Consider the following 27,255-nt stretch of genomic DNA (forward strand, 5'->3'; position numbering starts at 1 on the left):
TAGTTGACAGGGGCTTAAAGTGTCAAGCAGGATGCAGTGGGGTGGGGTACAATGAGTCTTTAAAAGCAATAGTGGCATCTGGATCTGATCCAACTTCTATTTTTTAAACAATAATATTTTTCTTCAAAACAACTATTTGAGAACATGCAACTACATATCTAAGGAGTATTGCAGCAGCTGGTGACAATCAGAAACTCAGCTGAATGCTGCCGGTAATCATGGTGGTTTAAAATTGCTTTATTCTTGGACATAAATTGTTCCACTAATACCCATAATGGGTCACTGGTAAAAAAAAAAAGTGGAGAGAACAGTGATAGGGAGATACAAGTTAATGGGGACAAGAACATAAAAACAGTATTTGATCCTTAAAAGATACATGTTACATTACATTTGTCTACTCAAAATTTGTTTATAGTAAAACTAAATACCTAAGTCTATGTTAAAAAAAGATACATGACAGTGACAACTATTACCTATGTGACTTATCATTTGGGGAATTATGCTATCCTTGCTAACGAAGTTAGAAGTTAGAAAGTTAGAAAAGCTGGAGGGGACGAAGTAAAAACTCTTATTCCTACCCTACCATTAATTTATGTAAGAATCAAAATCATGAATTTCTTTGGTCCTCAGTTTTTTCATCTTTAAAAAGAAGTCGCTTAATAAAACACAAACCAGGTAACAATCATCAGTGGCAATTAAACCACCTATTGAGATAACTTTTTTAAATAAAGAGGGGATGGGATGATGTACTGTGTGGATTCCAAAGCACTTGAATTTGACTTGATTAGTGCCCTCAATTACACCTGAGACTACCTGTGGCTGACTCTGTTCTTTGGGTTAAAGCCACTCCCCTCTTAATCCCTGTCTTCTGTACTATCTCCATTCTACAGAGGCTAGCAGAGCACTTTGCAGAAAGTAGTGGTCATGTGACAGTTTCAGCCAATGAAATGAATAGGAGATATGCTGGAGACTTCTGGAAGGTTATTGCTTTTCCTGATAAAATGGACACATCAGGAGCTACCCTTCCACTGATCTCTCAGTCTACCGAGGCACTGATGATGGCTGCAGTCATCTTGCTACCAAAAAAAAAAAAAAAAAAAGCTAAAAAAAAAATAGCAATCACTGAGCTGGATGCTTCCAAGCCAAAGCCAGAAGCAACCGACCTCTGGACTTCGAGTTATATGACTAAAATAATTCTCTGTTCATTTTGCCATCGTCAATTTGGTTTTTTGCCTTTCTGTTTTGATTTTTTTTTAACTCGTTGCCAAGCACATTCCTAACCAACAACCAGATTCACTAGGTTTAGAGAACAAAACATCTTTCTGTAACCAAGAGTGCAAAGCACAACTAAAAAATATTCACATGAAAGTTTAAAGGAAAAGAACAAAAAATGTGAAGTAAAGTTTGTTTTCTTCCCCTGTCCACAGAATCCATGTGTATCATATTTCTATAAAATCAACCCTTTGGTTTATTTCATTTCAGAATCAGAATCTAAGGATTACATGGGGAATTCATTTTAATCACCTGAATTCTCTCTAAATGACCCCACTAAGCAGCTATCTAGCTTCTGGTTGAATTATATGAACTGATGCAGAAATCACTACCTCATTTTGGACAAATATTTTAGAAAGGTCTTTCTTTTATTAATCTGACATTTCTATCCATATTTATTCTTTCTACTTTCTGAGAAATAGAGAATAAAGAGAATCTCTTCTATGAATGAGAACCATCAAAAGGGTTGAAAGCAGCTGTTATATCCCTTCATCTGTACACTGAAAATCACCAATTCCTTCCACATTTCTCTTGAGAGAGGTAACAGGTTCTCATGCACTATCATCCAATATTGCAAACCACAGGTGTAATTTTAAATTAAAGCAAAACCTAGGTGAAATTAATTTTAATATTTTATGTAACTCAGTATGTTAAAAAAAATACTATTGCTTCAAACAATACTCAAAATGAAATAATGAGATATTTCATATTATTTTCTGTACTAAGTCTATGAATTCAGGTATGCATGTTCCACTTCAGAACATATCAGCCTGGAGTCATTACACTTTCACTGCTCAATGGAACAGGTAGAGGTTACCATGTGGGATGGCACAGATCTATCTAATGGGAGAACATATAGTTTTTGGTAGATGGACACAGGTAGTGTTTGGTTAATCAGAAAAATCGGCAAAATAGCATAGTGCCAACTTTCTCAACATAGAGTACTGCCTAGACTTAGTTGAAAGGGACTAGGAGAGGAATTAAATCCCCTGGACTTCTGAGAATATGTTCTAGAACTTCCAGGGGTCAATGTCCCCCAATGAAAAAACTCTTCAAATGTAGTCTTTTTGTTTTTTTAACTTATCCTCAAAGTGAAAACATAGTGCAAAAAAAAAAAAAAAAAAAAAGAAGCAAAAGCTTCCATTTCACATGAAATGTAAGGAGTTTTAAGATCCTAATTTTAAAACACTGATGGGTCAGAGTCAGGAAGTCTTTCTTTTCTTTTTGTTTATTTTTTTAATTTTATATATTTTTTACATCATTTTCATTTTTACGCAATGTATGCATTTTCATCTTGGTTATAATCCCCATATAATTGCCACCCCCCCAACCTTGTTTTGATCCTACTCCCTCCTCCTCCCCACAGTGTGTCTCTGGTTTATAGCTGTTTGTTGATTTTGATTTTTACTTTATTATAATTAGTCTTTTTTCTGGTCCCTCATTTAGGTTTTCTAAATTCCTGCCATGAGTGAGACCATCTGGTATTTTTCTTTTTCTTTCTGGCTTATTTCGCTGAGTACAATCCCTCCCAGCTCCATCCATGTTGCTGAAAATTGCATGAGTTTATCTTTTTTGATTGCTGAGTAATATTCCATTGTGTATATTCTACATCTTCTTGATCCAGTCATTTATTTTTGGGCATTTGGGTTGTTTCCATAGATTAGCTATTTTAAATAGTGCTGCTATAAACATAGGGGTGCAGGTGCCCTTTGGAATTAATGTTTCTGTGTCCTTTGGGTAAATACCTAGGAGTGGAATTGCTGGATCATATGGAAGCTCCATCTTTGGCAGGATGAAGAATCTCCACACAGCTCTCCACGGTGGTTGGACCAGTTTGCACTCCCACCAACAGTGCAGAAGAGTTCCTTTTTCTCCACATCCTCGCCAACATTTGTTGTTGCTAGTTTTTTTAATATGTGCCATTCTCACTGGTGTTAGATGGTATCTCATGGTAGTTTTGATTTGCATTTCCCTGATTACAAGTGATGTTGAACATTTTTTCATATGCCTGTTGGCCATTTGCATTTCCTCTTCAGAGAAGTTTCTTTTTAGCTCTTCTACCCATCCCCCCCCCCCTTGGAAAGCTTTTATTTTTATTTATTTTTTTTTAATAATAAATTTTATTTTTATATTCCCCATACAATTGCAACCCCCCCATTCTGACCCCAATCCCTCCCCTCCCGCCCCCCACCCCTCAAAAAGTGTCTCTGGTTCATAGTTTTTTGTTGATTTTGATTTTCACTTTCTTAAGGTTATTCATTTTCCTGGTCCCTTATTTAAGTTTTCTAGATTCCTGCTATGAGTGAGACCATCGGTATTTTTCTTTTTCTTTTTGGCTTATTTCACTGAGAATGATCCCTTCCAGCGCCATCCATTCTGCCCATTTTTTGACTGGGTTATTTATTTTGTTTTTGATGAGTCTCATCAGTTCTTTGTAGATTTTTGTGATCAGTCCTTTATCATTAGTGTTGTGTGCAAAATTTTTCTCCCAATTGGTGTCTCTTTGTTTTGGTTACTGTCTTTTGCTGTACAGAAGCTCTTTAATTTGATGTAGTCCCAGCTGTTTATCTTTGCCTTCACTATCACTGCTTTGGGTGATATGTCTTGGGAAGTCTTTATTTTCATCTTGATTCTGCCATCAAACTAAGTGGTGACTTGGGGGAAAAAAAAACAAACAAACACATTTTCCAGACCTCTTTTCTCTAGAAAAGCATCCTACTTTTCCACTAAACAAGAATTCACAAATCATCCTTTTAATAATCCATTCTAGAATTCTACCACATGTAGTATAAAGTTCCATCCCAGTTTATAGCTTTTAGCCCATATTCCTCAGCACTGAAAATCAGAATTGTATTTACCTATCTTTTAATTCCAACATTTTACCACTCTTCAACACTTCATAAAAATAACCAATAAATTATCCCCAAATTCTTTCAGTGTCCTGGAAGAGAATTCTTCTGGATTAAAAATCTTACACTCATTTTGAGCAACTAAACAATTTCATACAATCCAGTCAACTTTCAAAAGCTTTAATTTCATGTTACTAAGGCTTTTAGGGCCTATTTAGTATAACCATTCCTGCCTTTCATATATTTATTTTATAAATACTTGATGAGGATCTACAATATGTGCCATCACAACAGGAATGCAGTAAGACATGAACAAGACAGGTAAAGGCAGTTTCTGCTTGCAAAGAGCTGACACTCTAGAGATCGATGAAAAACAATGAAATAAATTTGCAGGCAATTTCAGGTAGTAAAAAGTAATTAATAATACACCTAATACTTGAGAGCATATCATATGCCAGATTCCACTATAAATATCAACTAATTTAATCCTCATAATAACTTTATGATATATGCACTGTCATTATCATTACCATTTTATATGTGAGAAAATTGGGAGGTGTGCTAGAATGAACAGAACAGAGAAATAACGAGAGTGCCTGGTACACTCCTGTCATCTGGGAGGGCACAAAAAAGTCTCTCTGAAGTAATCTGGGCTGGATCTTGAATGAAGAAACAGTCACATAAAGATTTGAGGGCAGAGTGCCCCAGAGAGAGGGAAAGACCTGCAGACAGGATGAACCTAGAAGGATGAACCTCAGGAGCTACAGGAACAGGAATATATAAAATACTGATAGGAAGTGAAATTGAAGAGGTGTGAATAGGAGCCAATTTATGATAAATGGTTTGTATATTATTACTTGTGCAATGGAAACTTATTGGGGTATTTTTAGTTGGGGATAGACATGATCTGATTTTCTAGAGATCCCAATGGGTGCTATATGGGAAAAGAATTGTAGGAGGTAAGAATGGAATCAGAGTAAGCCAGCTAGGATAAAGAGGGGAGCCTAATAAAACCTGAATGTTCTAGCTTCCCTCTGCAGTCAATGGACTTGTTTCCTCTTGCTTTCTTGGCCTGAGCTTACCTGTCCTGCTGATGGACTCATTTGTTCTAGGTTACACTGAAATCCAGAGAAAAGTCTAGGTCCACTCTAGACTTACTCCAACCTCCAGTCAAACCAGGGGAACATGCACAACATGGTATAAATGGCAAGTTAAGCAGAAAACAATGACAACACAGTTTGTGATCATCTTTAGCACTGCCCTAAACTCATAATGTTCATAGTGCTTCTCTCTACTTATAATTCACAACTCAAAACCAAAACATTCAAACAATACTCAAAGGCCTGGGACTCTACTAATTATGTTTTACCTCTCCTTGAAAAGGTAATACTAATGAAAATCAAGGTATGCCAAGGTGGACTGCTTACAAACATCACTAATTCCCACCAACCCTATATGTGTCCGCCAGCCATCCCTGCAAGAGGTGGAACTTATTTCCCCTCCTTTTGAGTTTGGGCTCACGTGGTGACTCCCTTTGACCAACAGTATAGTATGGTAGAAATCATGCTAAGCCTGTTCCAGATCTAGGCCTCTTGAGAAGTGGCAGCTTCCACATTCACACACTTGTAATCCAGCCACTATTTCATAAAGAAACTGCTCTAGACGCTGGCGGAAATGAAGTCTTACAATGGAGAGCGAAGGTGCTCCACTCTACTGTGGCCAACATGAGACATGTGAGTGAAGCTTTCTTGGACATTCCAGTCCCAGCGGAGGTCTGAAATGGAAAGCATCTGCTATGTTAGCCACACTAGTCAATACCACATGGAGCAGAACCACTCAGCTGAGTCTAGCCAACCCACAAAATTGTAAGAAGTAATAAATTGTTTTTGTTTTAAGCCACTGAGTTTTGGGGCAGTATAATATGCAGCAACAGGTAACAGAAATAAAAATGGATAATTCTATAGTCCCTTTGTAAATTATAAATGCAGTCTAAGGAAGCTAAAGAGATCAAACCAACCAGAAAAACCCATTGATGAAAATACTTCATTAGTGTTTTGCATCCTCGGGACTTTAGCATTGCCTGTTCTGATTTCTAGGCATTTGTTTTCATTTTACATGAGAAGCTGAAGTATTCTGATTTTCACTGTCACTTAAATTTAACATATTTTATTAAGAATATCTTTTATACTATATATCTAAATAAAAGATGAATTATACCTGTGCTCTGCTCTCTAAAAGCTAATAATCAGGTGAAAAAAATACATGCACACATGTACTTCCAGTAGAAGCAGAATATGCTAATGTGGTTGTCATAGAAGAAAGAGGTCACTCATGTGGAATTTCAGTCAAGACAAAAAGGATATTCTGGATAGAAATATAAAAGAGGAGCAAAGACAAAGATGTGGTATAGTACAGAGTATATCTCAGGAGTGGCAAGTTCTCCAACTGAAAGCATGCATGACTCAGTCTTTCTAGTCCAAATAAATCATTCCTTGCACAAGCTATTACAGTGCTTATCGCACGAAGCTACAAAAAGGGTGGTTTGAAGGACCCAGTGTCGTAACATAAGTCAGGTGTTGAAACAGATGATGTATGATTATGTCATGTACACATGTGCTTCTCTTTTACTCTACAGCCAGCCAGCAATATCTTCCCTCCGCTAAATCCTTCCTGTTTCAAGATTCTACATTCACTTACTCATCTATTCATTAAACTATTTTTTTAAATCTTTTTATTCAAAGAGGCATTTATTTATTTATTTATTTTGTTTATTTATTTGTTTGTTTCGTTTTGTTTACACATGCACTGGGTACAGTCAGAAGCGCGGGAGGGTGAGAGAATTCACCAGAGCCAGAGCTGGGAGCAGAGCAGGCAGAAGGACCGAAGTACACTGCTGAGGGGAGCAGCGGGTGGCAGGAGAGGTCTGCACGCCATGTGGGACCCTCCTCTGGTGGCCGGGGAGCAGCCGGGGATCGAACTGTCGCCGCAGAGGCTGCGAGGAGCTTCGCAACCCAGCGCTCAACCACTGCGCCACCGGGGAGGCCCTCATTAAACTATTTTTTAATTTAACACTGGTTATTTGCCTGGCACTATTCTATGTACTGAGCATACAGTAATGAGCAAGGCAGACAATGGTCTTGCCTTTGTGATGATAAACAGTGATGAGAGGTAGAAAGTAGATAGGGCAGGTGGCCAGAGAAGGCTTGAGGAGAGCACACTGGACAAGAGATAGGACTAAAATGAGGAAGCAAGCCACGGGCCCAACAGCCTCTGCTAAGATCACCTATTCTTGTGCACACATCACCTGTACTTTTATTTGCCTCTCACTCTATATGCATGGATTTCTACTCACCTTATACATCCATCCTATTTTCGTAACTACATCTCAAGGGCAAGAATTCTGCCATATTCTCCTCTACATTCCAAGGGTCTGGCACCTAAGGTGTTTAGTAAATCCTCTTAGAAGGAGATGATGACATAATCCCTTAAGAGTCCTTTCCAGCTGTAAGATCTATAATTCTTTCAAACTCTTTCAACAAACTAGTTCGCACAATGACTCAGACGACTGATAGCTTTGGAGCTATTTTGAGATTGGAGATATTTTGAGATTATATGTATAGATTTTGATGTCATATAAATGCTACTTTTAGGATTTCCATCTATCAAATGACTGGGATGAAGTACATCAGAGTTTTTGTTTAAATGAAAAATGTAGCAGTTGAAAAGGCATCCTCTTACAAGGAACTACTTACTAGTAATTGTATTTTAAGCCACTGGAACCTCAAGAGAGGCATCAATTGCTATGAGATAAATGCTACACTGGTGATCCTATCCCCAGCCAGTACAGATGACCTCAAATTCTTTGCTTCCTCTCTGATGAAAGATGGAGGACAATGCCCCTTGCCTAGAATCTGGGTTGGTCTTAACAACTTACTTGAGTATTGCTGTTCTGGGGCTGACAAGATCTGTCATATGAAGCTCTGAATGTTAAAGTTTTACGTAGATCTTTCAGGTATGCTCCTTCTGGAAACCTTGCTGCCGTGCTGTGAGGCACCCAAGCACATGGAGAGAACATGTGTCAGTGCTCAGACCAACAGTCTGAGCGTCCTGCTGAGCACCCTGCCAAGAGCCAGAATAAACTGTTCCAGCCCAGGTACCAGACATGCAAGTGAGGAAGCCATCTTAGAAAAGGATCTTCCAGCCCTGACTGCCTCGACTGATAGGACGTGGATCAGAGACAAAATACTCAGCGGAGTGCTTCCTGAGTTCCTTAGCCAAAAATAAAAGTTGTTTTAATCTGCCAAGCTTTGAAGTGGTTTGTTATTCAGAAATAGATTTTTTCATTTAAAAAAAGAATCATCACATAACATCACAATTCACAGAAGGGTGTCTCTGCCAGTTAATTATAAAAATGACCATTACATACAACGCAACCTTTGTCCTATGTCCAGTAACTGCTCTGCCCAGAGATTTGACTCATAGTACATGAGGAAGCCAGACTAGGGGACTTTGAAGGAGTATCCTGAATCACTCTTACTAATAAAATTGCAGGCCAACAAAAGTCACTTGAAATTTATCCAGTGCAAAAGCTAGAGCACCCATTTAGAAACTGCAGGCCACAGAATTATGCTATTAGGCAAATTATACGTATTTTCACTCAGTCATCCTGCAGGCAAGAAGACAATTTATTATACTACTTTAAAAAACATGGGTGGGGCTTAAAATGGAAATGAGATATACAATTCTATCATAAGGATAAAAGATCCAATTGCTAAGCAATAATTGCATGAAATAGGAATTTCTGAAATTACACTCAGTGAGATGTTACCAGAATAGAAAACAGTTGCGGATAGTTCTCTCCCGAAGAACATCCTTTCATTTGTACAAAGAAGTCCCATTATGGAAACACAAGCTTCTAGAAATGGGCAGGCCATTTTACCCTGACGAGGGGATTCAAACAGTTCAGAGCCTGCAAGTGAGCTGCTCTGGGAAAGTAGCCTGCTCACTGTACATCCTCCTACACCCGCATTGTATTTTGAAACCATGGTTTGGCTACTGTGTGGAAAGTGGGTGGTAGAGGGAGGAGGTGTGGGTTGTGGAGGGAGTACTGTTCTTACAGTTAACCTGGCAAGGGCAATAGATGGATCTGGGGATGGTTTTAGATGATGTGCTAATGGTACAGATGTTGGGAAGGAGGGAAGCTGTGGCAAACAATGAAAGCAAGAATGATTCCCAGGTTTGGGGCTGGAACAAAGGATAATAGAGATTTCTGTTTGGGTCAGCTCCCTCATTTTCTTCTCCAGTTGGAGAGCTGGAATTATAACCTGATCTTTTACTTCCAAATCCAGAAGGCTTTTAAATTTCAAAGTTAAGTTTCCAGATTAAATAATTTCCAGTTTTGTCAGGCTCAAAATAATTTCAAAATCAGTGTGCATTAAAATTCAAAAGCAGGGCCTCCCCGGTGGCGCAGCGGGTTGAGCTCAGTGCTGTGAAGCTGTCCGCAGCCTCTACAGCGTGGGTTCGAGTCACAGCCAGCCAGGGAGATACCCACATGATGTGGCAGACCTCTCTTGTCTCGCCCGCTGCTCCCCTCAGCAGTGCTTTTGGTCCATCTGCCTGTTCTGCTCCCTGCTCTGTCTCTGGTGAATCCTCTCACCCTCTTGCACCTCTGGCCTGTACCCCAGTGCTTGTATAAATAAGTAAATCTTAAAAAAAAAAAAAATTAAAAAAAAAGATGGAAATTAAATGTCAACTAGGATCTTGGGAAACCCAGCAGACCTGAGACAGTTAATGAACTCAGTACCCACCTAGAAGATGGTAGTTGGACTGATGTCTCTTCCTCCCCTATCAAGCCCAAATTCCATACCTAGACATTAAGAGCTTCTATCAACTCATCAACTCATCCCTGCTCTTTTACAGGTATAGCGCTCTCTCTCTCTCTCTCTCTCTCTCTTTCATCATTCTTCATTTAAGCCAAATAATTTACTTGCTGTCCTTCCCATAGCAGTACCTACTTTGCAAAAGTGCATAACTCAAAAAACAATACAACATCGATAAGAACACAGAAAGCAAGAGGAGAAGCTTGATTTAGTGGGGGAAACTCATTCCACTTGTAACATGATGGATTTACTGTTCCCTAGAAGATGTCTAGGAGAAAGGACTCAGAGTCTACTCTGACTAAACCAACTTCTTCCCAAGTAAATAATAACTACATTCCTGAAAACCCACAGTCAATCTAAAAGGGCTCCCAAGCTTTATCTCCACTATTATTCCTTCATGTTGAGTGCTCCGGTGGAACACCATTCAGTGGTATTTCTTTGTAGGCTGCTGTTAAATGTTTAGAAATGCACATGCATGTCAGTCCTTTCTTGCCATATAAACTACAAGCTCCTTGATGAACAAGGGCTTCTAACTTCCATTTCCGATCTAATCCTTTGGATGCTTTTTAGAGCCCACAGCACTCTGTGAGCACTTGGAATGTACTGTTAACAAGTGCCTTGGGGGATTGAGAAACCTAATACAGCCGCAATTCTGAATAATAGACATAAACAGCACAATGGCTATCTGGGGGAATGGGAAGCAATCCTTACCTTTGCTTGGCACTTCTTGTCAGGAGGTTTGAGTCTCAATGATAAAAAATTTTCTTCAAAGGAATGAAAACAAAGACAAGATGTGGGGTTGTAAAGAGCACACAAAATACCTAATGGATGGGAAACCAAAGACAAATGCTTCATGACAGCAAACCTTGCTTAACTTTTTTTGCGGTTAGTACTCAAATGCTAACATCTCATCGCCCCAATACTTAAAAATCTTGAGACTAAACCATGAGTAAGTATACAGGATAAGCTGAAATTAAATCCTCGTGTGAATGTGCACAGTACAAAGGATTTTTATCTGTTTGGTTTACTTAATTCTTTTTCTCATATGTACAATTTTAGAAACGAAAGAAAAGGTTCAATGGCCCTGGTATGGTAAATCTCTTCTGGCAAAGTTTAATTCAAAAGAAATGGCAAAGATAATGACATACTTTCATAGGAAAAGTCTGCCCTAAGGAAAGGCCTCTCCAGTTTTGACTCTCAAAACAATTTTAGCTTTAATCCAGCACTCTGTTAAGTACTGAGAAAAGAAAGATAAACAGCTGATGCCTGCCCTGAAAGTTATTTTCTGTCCTTTCTCTCTTTTACTCTTTTTGTGAAAAGGGGGCAGACATTCTCTGTAAAGGCCCAGATAGCAAATATTTTTTAGGTTCTGTGGCTCATAAGGTCTTTATTGCAGCTACTAGATTCTGCCAGGGTTGTGAGAGCAGTCAGAGACATGTGAACAAATTAATATGGCTGGGATCCCAAAAAACTTTATTTATATACACTGAATTTGAATTTCATGTAATTTTCACATCATGAAATATTATTCTCCTTTTGTTTTATTTTTGTTTCAACCCACTAAAAATGTAAATACCATTCTTACTTCACGGACAACACAAAAACAGGCAGTAGACCCAGTTTGACCCAAGGTTTTGGTCCCATGCTATCTAGTCTACCAACCCCTGCTGTACACCAAAGGCAACAGAAAATCAAAATTAGCTTAGAAACTGTTCAGCTTATTTCTAAAAGAAAAAGTCTGGGGAGGAAGGAGTGAAGAAAGAAGAGAAACCCAAGCAAAAAGGTGAAAGCTGGAGAGAGTATTAAAAAGAGAAGTTGGAGGTCAAGCCTTAAGGGCATTTGCGGGAAATGCAGGGCCAGAAGGGAGATCAGCTAAAGACAAGCCCAGGGGATGAAGTGTAGATTAAACTGTAAGAAAGCTGCAATCATAAAAATGCAGATTAATAGAAGAGGCAGAATTTAAGAATCAAAGCTACTATGTGCACAAAATTATTTTGTTAGCGGGCATTGACAGTTCTCGAGTTAGACGTGTGTTGGAAGGAGTGGTTTTCATTTTGCTTTGTTTTATGCTGTGTTCCTAGGAATATCAATTCAAAGGGGCCAACCTGAAAAGTCTCAAATCTTCAGTCTTAGAAGTTCCCTCAACTTTAAAATGACTTGACCGTGCACAGAGCTGAGCTTCACATGTTCTGACTGTTATATCTGCTCCTACACCTAACATGTACCTCCATGACTGAAATCTTCAACAATGAGGAAGGTAAGGAACACCTTTCCATGTGGGAGTCTATTACAACAGCTACCAAAAATGTTGATAAACTGAATTAATAACAAAACAGACAGACAGGTTAGAAATTGCTTTGCACAGGAACCAGAACAAACTCTTTTAAAGTTGGTTAAAAATAAATAGCTAGAAGCTGGCATTCAGCAAACACTAAATAGTAATCACAAAGAAATGTCAAAGAATCACTTTCATGGAGAGCCAAGAACTAAGAGTTATTATTAACTGCTGGCTAGCCAGAAAAAGCTGAAAATCAAGATGAAGTTTAAAGAATAGTGATAGTAGCATTAGAGGCTGAATTGCGCCTACCCAAAATTCCCTTGTCAAAGCCCTAATCCCAGTTCCTTGGAAAGTGACTTATTTGGACAAATGGCCTTTAAAGAAGTAATTAAATTAAAACAAGGCTTTAAGGTAGCCCTAGCCCCTCAAAGAGGAGATTAAAACCCATGAAAAGGCACCAGGAATATGCACCCCAAAAGGGACAACCATAAGAAAAAGCAGCAGGAGGGGGGACATCCATAAGCCAAGGAGCCTTAGAAGAAACCTAATCTGTTAACACCTTCTTGATCATGGAGACTTCCAACCTCCAGAACTATGAAAAAATATATCTTTGTTGTTTAAGCCTCCTGGTCTGTTGTACTTTATTATGGCAACTCTAGCTAACTCCTACAAATAGTGAAAGTTTTTGGAGATTAAGAGGAAGGTGAGGGGAGCAAATAAAGCTACCACAGATTCATTCATTCAAGCAATTTTATCTGGCAATGTGCTGCATACATAAGGTTCTGAATACATAAGGATCAACAACTAAGTTCTTACCCTCAGTGAACTCATAGTGTACTTGAGGACAAAATTCTAATTTAGTATGGATGCACCATAAAGAAATCTGTCCTTGGTGCTTTGGGAACACAGAAGTCTTTCTCAGTCAGCCATAAAGAAATCACACAAAGCTTCAAGAAAGAGGTGATATCTAGGTTGAAGACTTAAAAAAAAGAAGTTTCTTCTGAATATATAGGTAGAAGAATATATAAGAATCTACAATTTGACCTGGAAAAAAACAAATATATCATTGAATTGGAGGAGGTCTGATGTTAGAGACGAGGGTTTCTATTTTGGTCATGCTGAGTAAAGGGACAGAGGACCAGAGTGGAGCGATCTACTTGGGTTGGAGATAGAGACTAGAAGCAGTTAGCACTGAGATGGTCATTCAGCGAGGAGTGTAGATGGAACCAGCAAGGAGAATGTGCCAATGAGAGGACAAGAAGGATTTAGCATAACTCATGAGAAGATAAGCATTTAAAAGGCAAGCGATGTAAGAAGCTGAAAAACAGCAGATGGAGCAATGGAGTAAAAATATGACCAGGGAAGAAGGCAACATCCAGAGTGAAAGAGAGAGTGGCCAATGGCAGATGCTGGCAAGATTGCAAGTGATGACTTCACCAAGGGTCTAAAAAAACAGCTGCAAAGGGCAGAAGTCAAATGACCACAAGTTATAAAGCGAAGCAGGATATTCACAAAGATCCAAGGAAATAGAAGCTGCCTGAGTCGTCTTCTGGGACTGAAGAGAGGGGGAGTGTTAGACAACATGAGGCACAGCAACAAAAATGGCAGAAGCTTGGGGTGGGGGTATAGGGGAGGCTCTCATTTTGACCTTCCAAACCTCTGGGCATGAACCTAGAGGAAAGTTAAGAGATGAGGCAAGGGGGAAACATAGCATTTATTGACTACGTATAAAATACTTCCTACACTTATGCAGTATTTCATGTTTTAAAAATTTTGTTCACATAGATTCAGTTTATCTTAAAAGCTACTCTCGGAGAGGCATAAGAGGCAGTTCTGTTTTACACAAGAGGAGATTAAAATTTAAAGGAAAAAGCCCCACATCACCCACCTGAGGTCACACCATAGATAAAGGTAGAGGCAGGACTTTATCCTGAGCCTAGGTTCATTTCTCTAGAGGCCTACAGAGCATTTTCACAGAAGGAAATGCATAACGACTCAGATTCCTCATCTGAACAAACAATATTAGTATCTAGCTCAAACTTTTGATAAAGGTAATGCCAGTCTCTCATACAGATACCACTAGACTGAGCCTTCCATAGGCAAGTCTATTCCCATCAAGCCCTTTCTCAAAATGTAGCAGTTGGGCTACATCACCTGTTGGACTTTTCCATGGCACTCAAAGACCCTGTTGATCAGTCCTGGGCCTGTACAACCAATTCCCATCCCACCCAATCCCATCCCAGCCCCTGGCCTTCACCCCTCCATGCCAGCCAATCAAGCAGCAGGCACACATAATATATAACCATCGCCTCCAGGCCTTTGCACTTTCTGTTACTTCTGCCTACAACACCCTTCCCATTTTGTCTTCCCAGTGAACTGTTTCTTAGCACAGCACTCAATGACAGCAAACACACGATTATTAGAGCCCTCCCCAGTTCCACCTTTCCACGACCAAGCAGAACCATTGCTGTCACTTTCCCTTATCTCTCTGAGTCATAACTCATCAGCTACGTCTTACAATAAAAACAGCAACAGCATCTAACATTCACTGAATGGTTCATACATGTCAAGCTCTGTTGGAAGCTCTTTACATGTGTCATCTCATTTAATGGGAGGACCTTGAGGGCAGGGTCACACCTTACCTGTTCTCTACCTTATCCGTACCTGTTCAACAATCTCCAGCACACAGCAGACATTCAATAAACATGCTGAAATGATGCAAGAAGCAAAGGTTTGGAGCCTCTCATTTTTCCACTGATTTATACAGCCCCTCCTGCTTGGGAGGTTTATGGTTTATGGTGTTTACCTTGGTAATAAGGGGTGGAGGGTGGGTGGGATATGATTATTTTGCCAGAGATTTTAACAGCTCCTTTGAAACACGCTCTGATTTAGTGGGGGGAAACGTCATTCAAAATGTCTTTCCAAGGATAAGGGGAATAAAATCAAATTCACTATCAAGAACACTCACATATTTGCAAATCTACTATTGGAAGGATATAAATATATTTGAAAATGGACAGATAAAGGCTTAATCACCTGTAGTCTAACAGTCTGGGGAAAACAATGAAGAGAAATGATTTAGAATCACAATATTTAAAAGCTTTAAAACAGGAGACATTGAAAAAAATCAGGTTACATAACAATCCAGTGAAACTCTTTGAAATAGAATATTCATGGAAAGATAAACAGAAAAAATACTTTAAACTGCAGAGCAAAAAATACTCCTCATAGTTCCTTAAGAGTCATTTGGAGAAGGTCATTTAAGTCCAATGCTCCCCACCACCACCCTCTGCTAATTGAAATAGCAACTAGTCAAGGGTAATAACTTGAAAAGACTACTTCAAGTTACCTCAGGAAGTTTTACTCTCTGAAGGAAAAAGAAACAGGCATATATATATATATATATATATATATATATATATATATTCATACACATAATCTGAAGTTTCTTCTTTATTTGGCATCACATAAGAAATTCTGGATTTAAGTGTTAGTGTCAATAATAACTTCCTGGACTTTGGAGTTCAAAAAAGAAAGCGCTTAAGCAGAATTCCTGTGGTAAAAACCCATATACTACATTTTATTATTCATTTATCCTTAACCACTATTGTCGTGGGATAATAAGAATATGGATGACTTCCATTTTCTCAATACCTTTCTAGATCCTTTGTTAAAAAGCAATAAATATGGTGTGCTTTCATAGTCAGACAAAAGATAGAGCTATGCTCACTTTTTTAAAATGTCCTTTTTATCAAACTAATAAACACTGGTTATGAAGTCACTTTCATGTGTGGCAGCTAACTTCCCACTTATTGTAACAAATCTAAGTATACATACAATTATCTATATGTGTATACATACATGTTTTTTAATATACTACATCTGGTAAGTGCTGTGAGGTCCCAAAATGATTTGATATACCCCCAAGGAAATGTGAGGTCTCTATTGCCTCTCTCTGAATCTGGACTTTGGGACAGCTTAAGCAAAAGAATACAACAAAAATTACCACTACAGAGTATCCTGGTCCAATCCTTAAGAAATTGCCTCTTGAAACTCAAACACCATACTATGAAGAAACCCCAGTCACCTGCAGAGAGGCCTCTATAGAGAACAGCCAACAAGCAGCACCAACTTACCAGAGATGTTAGTGACCTATCTCAAAATGGACCCTACATCCAGCCTCAGTGAAGCCTTCCTAAGTGATACCAGGCGACGCAGAAATGAGCTCTCTCAAGCTTTGCCCAAATTGCACACTTAAGGGTAAAATAAATGACAGTTATTTTAAGCCACTAAATTTTGGGGTAGCTTGTTATACAACGAAAGATAAGCAGAATTCCATATTATATTCTATTTCATTGCCCCTACCTTTCCCCAATTACAATTTAAACTCTAAAAGTATGACTTTGTCTTTACCTTCATCTTTGTGGCCATTTCTTCTTTCATTCAATAAACATGTGAGGACCAATGTGTCTATAACACAATGCAAGATAGGTTCTGCAGATACAGAGATTTAAAAAACCAGCCTCTGACCTAGAGACTACACTCTAGCTGCAGAAATAAACAAACAACAACAACCAATAAACAATGACAACAATAACCTCAGAGCCTTAGCAGAGTAGCCAGCAATGATAGATAAGAAATGTTGACTTAGAGACAGGAGAGTCTAATAATTAATAGCATGGACTGGAAAATTAGACTGTCAGTGTTCAAATCTCAGCTCTGCTACTAACTGAGTTATGCGACCTTGGGCAATCCATCTACCACCTATATCTCCTCATCCATAAAATGCAAATAAAAAATAGTACCTACCCCCAAAATCTATGACGATATATATATAAAGCCCTTAGGTTAGAACCCAATTCAAATTCTCTTTCTTACCTCCTCTCTGCTTCAACATTTTTTTTTTTAATTTTTTTTATTTATTTATGCATACAAGAACTGGGATGCAGGCCAGAGGTGTGGCCAATCTACTGAATACACCGCTGAGGGGAGCAGCAGGAGAGGTCTGCTGTGCCATGTGAGTTAGCTCCCAGGTGAGGATCAACTCAGGCCTTGGTGGTGACAGTGCTGAGACTTAACCCCTAGTCTACCAGAGAGGTCCCTACTTCAACATTTTCCATCCATTTTCTGCCTTCCCACACCACCATAATATCTTCTGACTTTGAAATAGTTTGAGAAGACCTATTTTGCTACAAAAACTGCTCTCTTTTCCTAGGACCTCTGGCCTTCAACTTGTGCCTGGCTGGTTTAAGAAGACACAAAATATGCTCCTTTCTTAAGGGGCTATCATTTCTTTCCAGGCCTATAGAAGTGAAGCCTATTCCATACAAAAAGACTGGGAGTGATAGAGCATCACAGACATGTCTTATTTTTACCAGCTTCTCACCTCTTCATTTTGGAACTATTGCTTCCCACTTCAGGTGACACTGATATCCTAAGGGAAGGGTTGATGAGTCAAACTGGGCCAATTTAGACTGAACCTTGAGAGAAGGTAAAATGTAGAAATTCAACTGAAGATAGTTATCAAAGGCTAGAGATGCCCAGTTTGCCTCATTCCTATCCTTAATGGGTCCTGAAAATTTAACAATCTCTTCAAAGCTGTGAACTGCCAGTATATATTAGCAAATTCCCTATTTTTCCTTATGTTGGCATGAAGTCTAATGCTTGAACCAAAGTGCCCACATACATGCTGTTAAACTTCCATCCAATCCTTAATTTCTGGATGGAAGTAGAGGAGTCTCTGAAAAGTGGGGGTCTCTAAAGTCCCATCTGGCTCTACCTAACCTTCTTTAGTTCTAATAACAGGACGAGTCCCAGCAGATGTGTTCAATCCACTCTGTAATTCTCCATAGGAACTTCACCATTACCAATCAGCACCTGTATACCTTGTGGACAAATGGTAGAACTGAGAGATGCTTGAAATGTCTTATATTTAGGCTATAAAACCACAAGCCTTCGTTTACCACTTACTACATCTCAGCAATATTATTTTGGTAACAGCGTCACCACCCTCTCTGCTATGGTGCTGAGCATAAATAGAACATGAACATTTCCAGGAATTGTCAACTTGGCACTTCTTGCAAGAAGTTAAGATTTCTCTTGTAAGTTTAATAAAAACAAAGCCTAGGACAAAAATCTGCCCAAACTTCTTCTAGAAGTTACATTTCCTTCCTAATTAAAATTTGGAAAGGTACATTATACTCTTTGCTCCTCCCTCTTTATCCCCTCCCCAGGAAAATGTCCCCCAAAGAATCATATACATACACTCCTTACAGCTTAAACTGAGGAACAAGTATAAACACAGCCGCCTATTAAAATTAAGTAAAGGCAAACATTCCTGCAGCTAGCTACAACAGCAGCCTACAAGTTTGAACTATACCCATAAAAAGAAAAAAGCTACCTTGCTAAGCATTTGGTTAAACTCTGAAACCATGTTCCCAGAAAAGCTGGTTATTGAAGCTGATGGCTTGAGCTGGCTTGATTTAAGAGCTGCCAAATTGGGACCTGGTTCCAATATCAAGGGAGCCAACGCGCCAATCATCTCCTGATCACAGCCAAGAATATTTAATCTTTTTTACTCTCAAGGTAGCAAGTTTGGACGGGAGCAATCAAGGTCCTCTGTTCCTTGACCTCATATGGCCTTACACTAGAACCTTCCCGTCCTTTAGGGGGGAAAAAAAAAGGATAAAATGAGAGATGAGGGACAGAAAGAAACCAACTGGAAATCAGTCTTCTGATAATAGGCAGGAAAGGGAATGACAGAAAAACCCCTTGATGGGCTTGGGGCAGCCAGAGGTTATCAGAATTAGAGAAGAGAAAAAAGCACATTTTGAGAAAGTTTTTACAGGCTTTGAAGCCAAAGTGCCTAGACTTCAAATTTGGCTCTACTATCTTAAGCAAGTGAATCAACGATTCTGTACTTCATTTTCTCGTCTGCACAACAAGGACAATAATATCAACCTGTCTCATCAAGTTATTGTCAGGATTAAATGAATTAATAAGTGTAAAGGACCTAGAACAGTGCCTGGCATATGGTAACCCCCAACAAATATTATGACTATTATTTTAGTGGTGTTATTTGAAGTTCTTTGTGAGACACAGAAAAGACTAAATTTAATTTTAATTACAAACGAAAATTATGGGCAGATAGACAAACTGTCCTGACTAACCCACAGTTAGATAGGCTAAACCACTTCCAGTCTCTCATTCATCTCAACGTGGGCAGGCAATGAAGATAATTCCTCCACACATTCAAATCTATCAGCTAATTCAGAACCCACCAGTCCATTCTGTTCTATATACATCTAGTCTGTAAATCCCTAAAGACTTTTAATGGACTTTATTTTTTTTTAAAGATTTTTCTTTCTTTTTTTTTTAAACATTTATTTATTTATTTATTTATTTATTTATTTATTTATTTATTTATTTATACAAGCACTGGGTACAGTCAGAAGCACGGGAGGGTGAGAGAATTCATCAGAGCCAGAGCGGGGAGCAGAGCAGGCAGAAGGACCGAAGTACACTGCTGAGGGGAGCAGCGGGTGGCAGGAGAGGTCTGCGCGCCATGTGGGACCCTCCTCTGGTGGCCCGGGAGCAGCCGGGGATCGAACCAGCGCTGCAGAGGCTGCAGGCAGCTTTGCAACCCAGCGCTCAACCACTGCGCCACTGGGGAGGCCCTTAATGGACTTTAATGCTGAGAGCAGTATCACACCTATACGGGATCTGAGATTCTGGAATGTTTATAAGTAACAATGTTCAAGAAATTCAAAGAATTGAAACCATTTGTGAATTACAAATTTAAAACAAATCTACACATCCTTCTACATCTCCATTGCTGACACTCTTCCGTCTCCCCTCACCCAGCACCAAGAACAACCTGGTAAGCAAGAACACAGCTTTAGAAGGCCCATACTTAGGGAGCAAAAAGTGAGAAAGGAGTCATGCGTCTAATCAGCCAGTCAGATCTCAAGGTTCTCAACCATGGTTCTACTTGAAAATAACTAGTGAGGTGCTAGTGCCAAGTGCCCATGCTTACATGTGTGCACATGCCTCACACACTGCGTGTGTCTTTAATAGCACTGCCCAGAAACCACCTCCACAGATTTTGGCATGAATTGTGAATTGGCCTGGGATGAAGCCTGGGTATCTGTAGTTTTATTTTTTTATAGTCAGGATCTGAGCTAACTCAACTGTGATGGTCAAAGTGTGACTGATATAGCCAAGTGGCCCAAATAGCCACAGAAGGGAGCAAAAAAGTTACAGTGACAATTTCTATGAGCAGAAACTTTAAATCCACTTTTTCCAGTGAAATGGAGGCACCCCTATGGGGAGAGCCATGTCACATGGTTTGCCATTCCTAGAAAGAGCTGCAATTAGCTGCCAACAGATGCATTATTTCATCAGTCCCATAAATACTTGATAAAAGTCTTCTGCTCTTCCTTTATGTCAGTCTTGCAGAAGCAGGGGGAGAAAATCTTCTGACAAGATACAGTACTCAACTATCAAAATTTGCTCTTAAATGATTAAAATTACCATTAATTAAAATAAAAAATTTTAGTAAAATCTCATCCCAGCATACCTCCACAGCCCTTGAAAAAAAAAAGCATTAGCACAACTTTTTAAAAATCTATTTCCATTAGTAACACTGAAGCATAGTATAACGCCATTTCAAGAAGACTGCACAGCAGAAATAGTTCTAAATCAAGAGTCGGGAGGCCTGGATTCCAGTCCCATCAACCAGCTGTGCAATCATGGACTAGCCGGCTTAATTTCCCTAAATCTTGGTTGTTTTGTTTTGTTTTGTTTTGTTTTGTTTTGTTTTGTTTTCAGAGAAAAATCAGATGACCCATGAGACCCTCCCATCTAAAATTCTGGAAACACAGGATCAGGATAAGTCTCCATCATGCTGACTTTGGTACAACAGCAAATCAATGTGTTTATAATTTAGAAAACTTAAAACTAGGTCATTCTGGCGATCCTGCTAATAAATGTAACCAGTCCGCAGCCATTGTGGACAAACGGAATGAGAAAAACAGAAAAGTACCCTGAACGTGGCACTATCTTCTGTCTAAATTACAGCTGGAACCTGCCTTCTCGGCTCTGTCACCCAGGAAATGGCTCCTGCCCCAAACTCCTACAGTTCTATTTAAATGAGAAAATATATAAAAAGCTTCTTCCTGAGTATAAAAGCTTTTTGCCATATTTTCATACCATTATTATTTTCCTAGTATTTTTCTTTATGTTGACTCATTTTTACTGAGTCAATTTTACTGCATTTTTAAAAGACCTTCATAAACAGGAAGTTTGCTACACTCCATAAGTGGAAGGAAACCATTAAAACGATAGGAGGAAAAAAAAGCAATATCACTAAATTCTAGCAAAATACTAATGTCCACAGAATTCTTTAAACATGAGGAATGTTTCTTCCCACTATGAAAAGATTTGGCAAGCATCAGGATAGATGTTACAGAAATAACGGTACCAAATAGAGGCTTTCATTTGGATAGTATCAGGATTCAAACAGAAAAGAAAAGGAAATAGGTTTCATATCACATGATTCAATCCCACATCCACATATCATCTAAAATCTTTTTTTTTTTTTTTTTAAGATTTAAAGACTGGACCTATAGGGAGAGCCAACATGGAAGATGGAATAGGGTGTCCTGCAGCCCCAAGAGTTGTTCCCATCTTGACTTATGCTAAGTCCCACTGTCTGATGAGAATGGGGTTGCCAATAAGCCTCCTTTTTTTTTTTTTTTGGTGGGACCCTCACCAGTGGCCAGAGAACGAACTGGCGCTGCAGAGGCTGCGGGCAGCCTCTCAGCCCAGCGCTCAGCCTCTGCACCACCAGGGGAGGCCCAAGCCTCCTTTTTTTTTTTTTGTTAATTTAAATTTTATTTTTATATTCCCCATACAATTACAACCCCCTTATTTTTACCCTAAGCCCTCCTTTCCCCGCCCCCCACCCCCCATAGAGTGTCTCTTCTTCATAGTTATTTGTTGATTTTGATATTTTCTTGCTTATAGTTATTATTTTTCCTGGTCCCTTATTTAAGTTTTCTAGATTCCTGCTATGAGTGAGACCTTTCTTAATGCAGATTAGCTAAGGCATTGGAATGAGTATGTCAGTGCAGGCAGGACCCACAAGTAGCGGGAAGCCAGGCAGGCAGGCACATGTCTCTTCCCCCAGATTCAGCACTACTCTCATCTTTTAAATGACCTGACAGAAGCCCAGAGAAGACTTCCAGGTGATTAAAATCTACTATGTGACCTTGGCCAGTAAGGCACACACTGTGAAGAGTCCTCCCATGGTGCAGAGCTGGATTAAGTCATTTTATTGCCAGTTATTCGTCTTAAAACATAAGAGTCCTACATGGGTGAGAAAAACACAAAACCAATTGTTCATTATCACTTTGGGCTTTTTCAAAAAGAGAGAGGGAGACCAGTCATCCAAGCAGATTCTGAGGGAACAGTAAAGAAAGTCAAGATATAACTTCTCTAAAAAAACCTCTAAAAAATTACACCCAGGATATAAAGAGCAACAAAATAGGATCAATCACTCACTAAATAAAACCTTTGAGGCAGCTCAGAATTTACAAGTAAAGCACAAAAATTTAAAACAAAAATAAAGGAAAAAAATCAAGAATTTCTGAGAAGATCAAAACAAGAAAACTTTTTAATAAAATAAAATCAATTCATTCTTGGAGGAAGGACTGACTTCTTGGCTAAAAAGAAGGCCATGCCTCTCTATTTATTCTCAAGGCCTCCTAAGAGGAGACCACCAAATCTACACAAATTAATAAATAATGATAACCAAAATGAGTTAAACGTCAGAAGAGGCTAATGTATATACATACATAAATAAAGCACCACATTTTCCTATGTTCAGTATATCAAAATTCAAAAGGCCTTTATAAAAATTTAAATGGACTGTTTTAAAGCTTATTAAAATTACTCTATTACAACACTGGAGAAGCACTGGGGTCCTGGCATCCAATCGTGTTTTTTACAGGAACATTAAATGGAAGGCATTTCAACTCTGATATTCTCTCCAGGATTTTGGTAAAAGAAATTAGGTTTCAATTAATTAAGTCCCAGTTTAGTTTTAGAATTAAAATACTGATCTCAAATAAATTAATTCATATAATTTTACAGCCTCAAGAGAAGACTATTAACAACTCCTTTAAAATATATTATTTCCTGTATTCCTCTCCCCCACCTCCCACACACACACTCACACACATATACACACACACATATAAATCTTAACAAAATTGAAAGTCGAGTGGACTTTCTAAAACATGTGGATTTTAAAAGTGATTTTTATGAGACTGAAAACTACAAGGAGAAAAAGAGAATAATAAACTCCAAATTCAAAATTTATCAGTGAGTGGTACTGAAAAAAACTAGGATTGGGGAGGAGCATCCAGGGGTCCTCAAGAACAATGGTACTATTTTTTAACTGAGTGATGGGCAGGCAGGTATGTACTAAACCACGACTCTCTATACCTAATTTCAATTTTGTAATCTTAACATGTCCAATTATCTACAAAAACTATTTTAAAGCCAGTTTATGTAATTGACACAGTGGAAAGTATTACGGACACATGTAAGTCAAATTCCTTCTATAGAATATTCTTTTCAGCAGCAATGTTACTCCTCAAAATGTAAAACAATTAAGAAAGCTTAATTTTTTAGCAGCCAACCTATCTTTCCATTTGACCACTTCCACAGAATCAGCAAATCTTGGGGAAAATGCTGTTTTTCTAAGTTCAACACAGATAGGCCTTTTTTCCCCCACTCAACATCCATGTGTCTCTCATGAATGGGAAATATTCTGAGAAACACGTCATCAGGCAATTTTGCTGTGATTACACAAACCTAGATCGCTGATTACACAGCTATACTCTCGCACATATGATACTGGGCCCATCATCATAGATGGGTTCACTGGGGACTGAATGTCATAGAGTGACCTTAACTAAACTGCCGATTTAAAAAATGTTTTTTTTCCCCTCAACTTTTCTGTAACTTTCACCACTTTATTTTTTCTTGTTCTCTGAATCTGAAGAAATGAAAAAGGAGGTCACACCTCTATGAACAACGTACAGCAGTATGATTTACATTACCCACAATGAAATTAAATATTTCAGTAATAACAGACTTTCAGTTGGCCTGTTTTATATTCAACTATGTGTTGCCAAGAGGAACCTCTAAGTCAAATACCAGGAAAAGACACTGGACACCTTAATATTTCTTTCAACATCTTCCCAATTCTATATTATCTGTTTTGCTTTCAATAACGGTGGAAATGTGTTAAATACTTTAGTTTGGCTTTGCTCATACACCTGGGATATTTAATTTTGTAAGGACAAGCCAACCTGAGAATCCCTATGGTCTCAAATACCAGCTGTTTTCAGTATTTCAAAAAGTCTAAAGCCTACATTTACCTGTAATTTGGCCATGCTAAGAAATAAAAATAGCTTTGCTTTTTTCCCCCTGGGAATTCACCAAGTCTCCCTAAGTTAGCTGATTCTCATCATGATCACATAGTCAGACACATAGCATTAATTAATGGAAGAATGGTCATGGAAGAATTGACCTAAACCACTTAACAGATGTGGTTTAGGAAAAATCAGGTCCTAAGGTTCCTGATTTTCATTGGGGCAAAAATAACAAAAGTGGTCTTTCATTACTGGTACTTGGGTTTTTTTAATCAGTATAAATACTAGCAAATACTGGCATTTATAAATCAACTACAGGGGTCTCCCTGGTGGTGCAAGGGGTTAAGACGCAACCTATGAAACGATCTGCAGCCACTGCAGCATGAGTTCGATCCCTGGCCAAGGAGTTACCCACATGGCGTGGCAGACCTCTCCTGTCTCACCTGCTGCTCCCCTCAAAAGTGTATTTCCGTCAGTGTGCCTATTCTGTTCCCCGCTCTGTCTCTGATGAATCCTCTCAACCCCTCCACCCCCAAAACACACACCTCTGGCCTGTATTCCAGTTCTTGTAAGCATAAGTAAATAAATCTTTTATATATATATATATAAATCATACAACAACAAAACCTGGGAATCATGACTTAGAGTAGTTCTATCACTGCTTTTGTAAAACCTCAGGTCATGTTGATTTCCTGTTAAAAATTTTGCATGTTGATTTCCTAATGTTAAAAACTTTGCAAATCAACTTTTCCTTTTTTTTTTTTTTTTTTTTTTTGCCAGTTCAATTCTCTGCTCCTTTATCTTTGTAAAAATTAAAAGCCCTGAGAGGTGTTAAGAGGGAACAAGTGCTTCGTATCACACTTCTTCCTGCTGCAAGCCAGGCTAATAGCACTAGGAATGTTTATCTTTCCATAGCCTCCAACTCTCCTTAAAATCAAAGAAAGACCCTCTCCCAAACTAAGGCCCTTACAAAAGTAAACACTCTGAACAAAACCAAACTAAAAAGAAGACTTTAAATGAATCACTTTTAAGAACAAATTAAATGAGCCCCCCAAATAATTTCCTTGGCCATGTAGGACAGCCCCGGGGAACAGTGCAAGGCCTGCCTTCCTAGAGGCGGTCTCCTCCTTCATGAATCTGACCTTCCCAGCCAGCAGCTCTGGCACTGCAGGAATCACTTGCCAGTAGGCCCAATGCCTGCTTTCCCATATCCACTTTCCAAATACATCCTGATGCCAAGGGCAGAGATATGACCTGGCTCCCAAGTGACTTGCCAGCTTTCCCTGGAAACTTTTCTAAATGTATTCTCTATGCTCCTCCTCACCTCTCAATCATAAGTGGTCCATGCTTCCTTCTTTGCTGCACTTCCTGCTTTTACCTCCTCAAATCGTCCCTCCAACACCATTATACCTTCACTTCAAACTCCCTTCAGGCACCTCCAATTCCCTCCCAGCTTAAAACTCCAATTTCAAATCCAAAGAGTAAAGTTCCAACAATTTTAGAGCCAATTTGAAAGGATCATTTTGAGGCCTACCTGCAGGCAGCTCAGTCACAGTTTCTTCCCTTGCTTTCTCCAGCTTCTCCCTGACCCAGGGAAATTCCTGCAGGGAGTCTAGGAATGTGTCAAATGCTTTAGGGCCCCTGGAAGGTAGGATATCCAGTAGCAGCATTGTTTTCCGGAGGCCTGTGGCTTGAGCTTTAATTTCTTGAACATGGTTTTCTGTCAAGATCCCTTCCTGATAAAGATACTGAAGAACCAGTCCCTCCACCAGGACCTCTGCACCTAGCTCCAGGCGAAGGGAGCGAAGCACTTGTTTGTCTCTAGCCTCCATTTCCCCCTGGGAAGACACAAAATGAGAGTTTCTATTACAGGAGGACTAATGAGCCCCTAAAGACAGTATCCCTGCAACGTAAGTTGCTTGAGGTCAGGCACATCTTTGAACCTCAGCAGATTGTCAGGCCAGGGTGTTTAACACATGGCTGGCAAGCAAGCCAATTAACTTCGAATGTTTCTGAACATAACAAACAATATTGAACATGAATCACTTCTTCTTGTGTTTTGCACTCAATTCTTTGTGGGGTAAAGAGGTATGAAAAAAGTAGTTTCAGAGACCCTGCAATTTTTATTGGAGGATTACAGAACTGCTTCTCCTTTTACCGCACTTGAGAAGAAATAATGGCGTTAGGTTAACTTTGCCTTCATCAGAGATGCCAGCACCAACACTGCCATGCAGGTGCCCTTTTGACTGGGAGCATTTGCAGAACCTGGTCAGGAGTGGGGGTGGGCGCCAGAAACCACCAGGTACCATACATTAAAGGCACTTTTTTTCTAAAAGAAAAGATGTATACACCAACACCTTCCAGGAAAACCTAAGTGTTGGAGCACAGTCTACAATAAACTTTGCAAATGGTCACCGTCTCTATGCCTTCCCTTTAGGAATTCCGAATCTCAACCACAGCACTGTCGTGGCCAGGAAGACACAGGACATTTGCTGGGTTTAGGGGTTTTTTTGTTTTGTTTTGTTTTGTTTCCT

At 39.1% G+C, this 27,255-nt stretch overlaps 1 protein-coding gene across 2 annotated transcripts in view; it reads right to left on the minus strand.

Annotated features, from left to right (window-relative positions):
* Positions 1 to 26,556, minus strand: part of CRADD (CARD and death domain containing adaptor protein) — a gene marked incomplete at both ends in the record, with an annotated part of 125,965 nt that extends 99,409 nt beyond the window's left edge. Inside the window, one exon of one of the 2 annotated variants that reach the window (XM_084256202.1) lies at positions 26,256 to 26,556. In XM_084256202.1, the coding sequence (XP_084112328.1) occupies positions 26,256 to 26,553 (298 nt within the window). The remainder of the gene's footprint in view (positions 1 to 26,255) is intronic. The other variant, XM_084256201.1, reaches the window with a different exon arrangement.
* Between the last annotated feature and the right edge of the window lie 699 nt (positions 26,557 to 27,255).

Source organism: Talpa europaea (assembly GCF_964194135.1).
Source record: "Talpa europaea genome assembly, chromosome: 15".
Taxonomy (NCBI): Eukaryota; Metazoa; Chordata; class Mammalia; order Eulipotyphla; family Talpidae; genus Talpa; species Talpa europaea.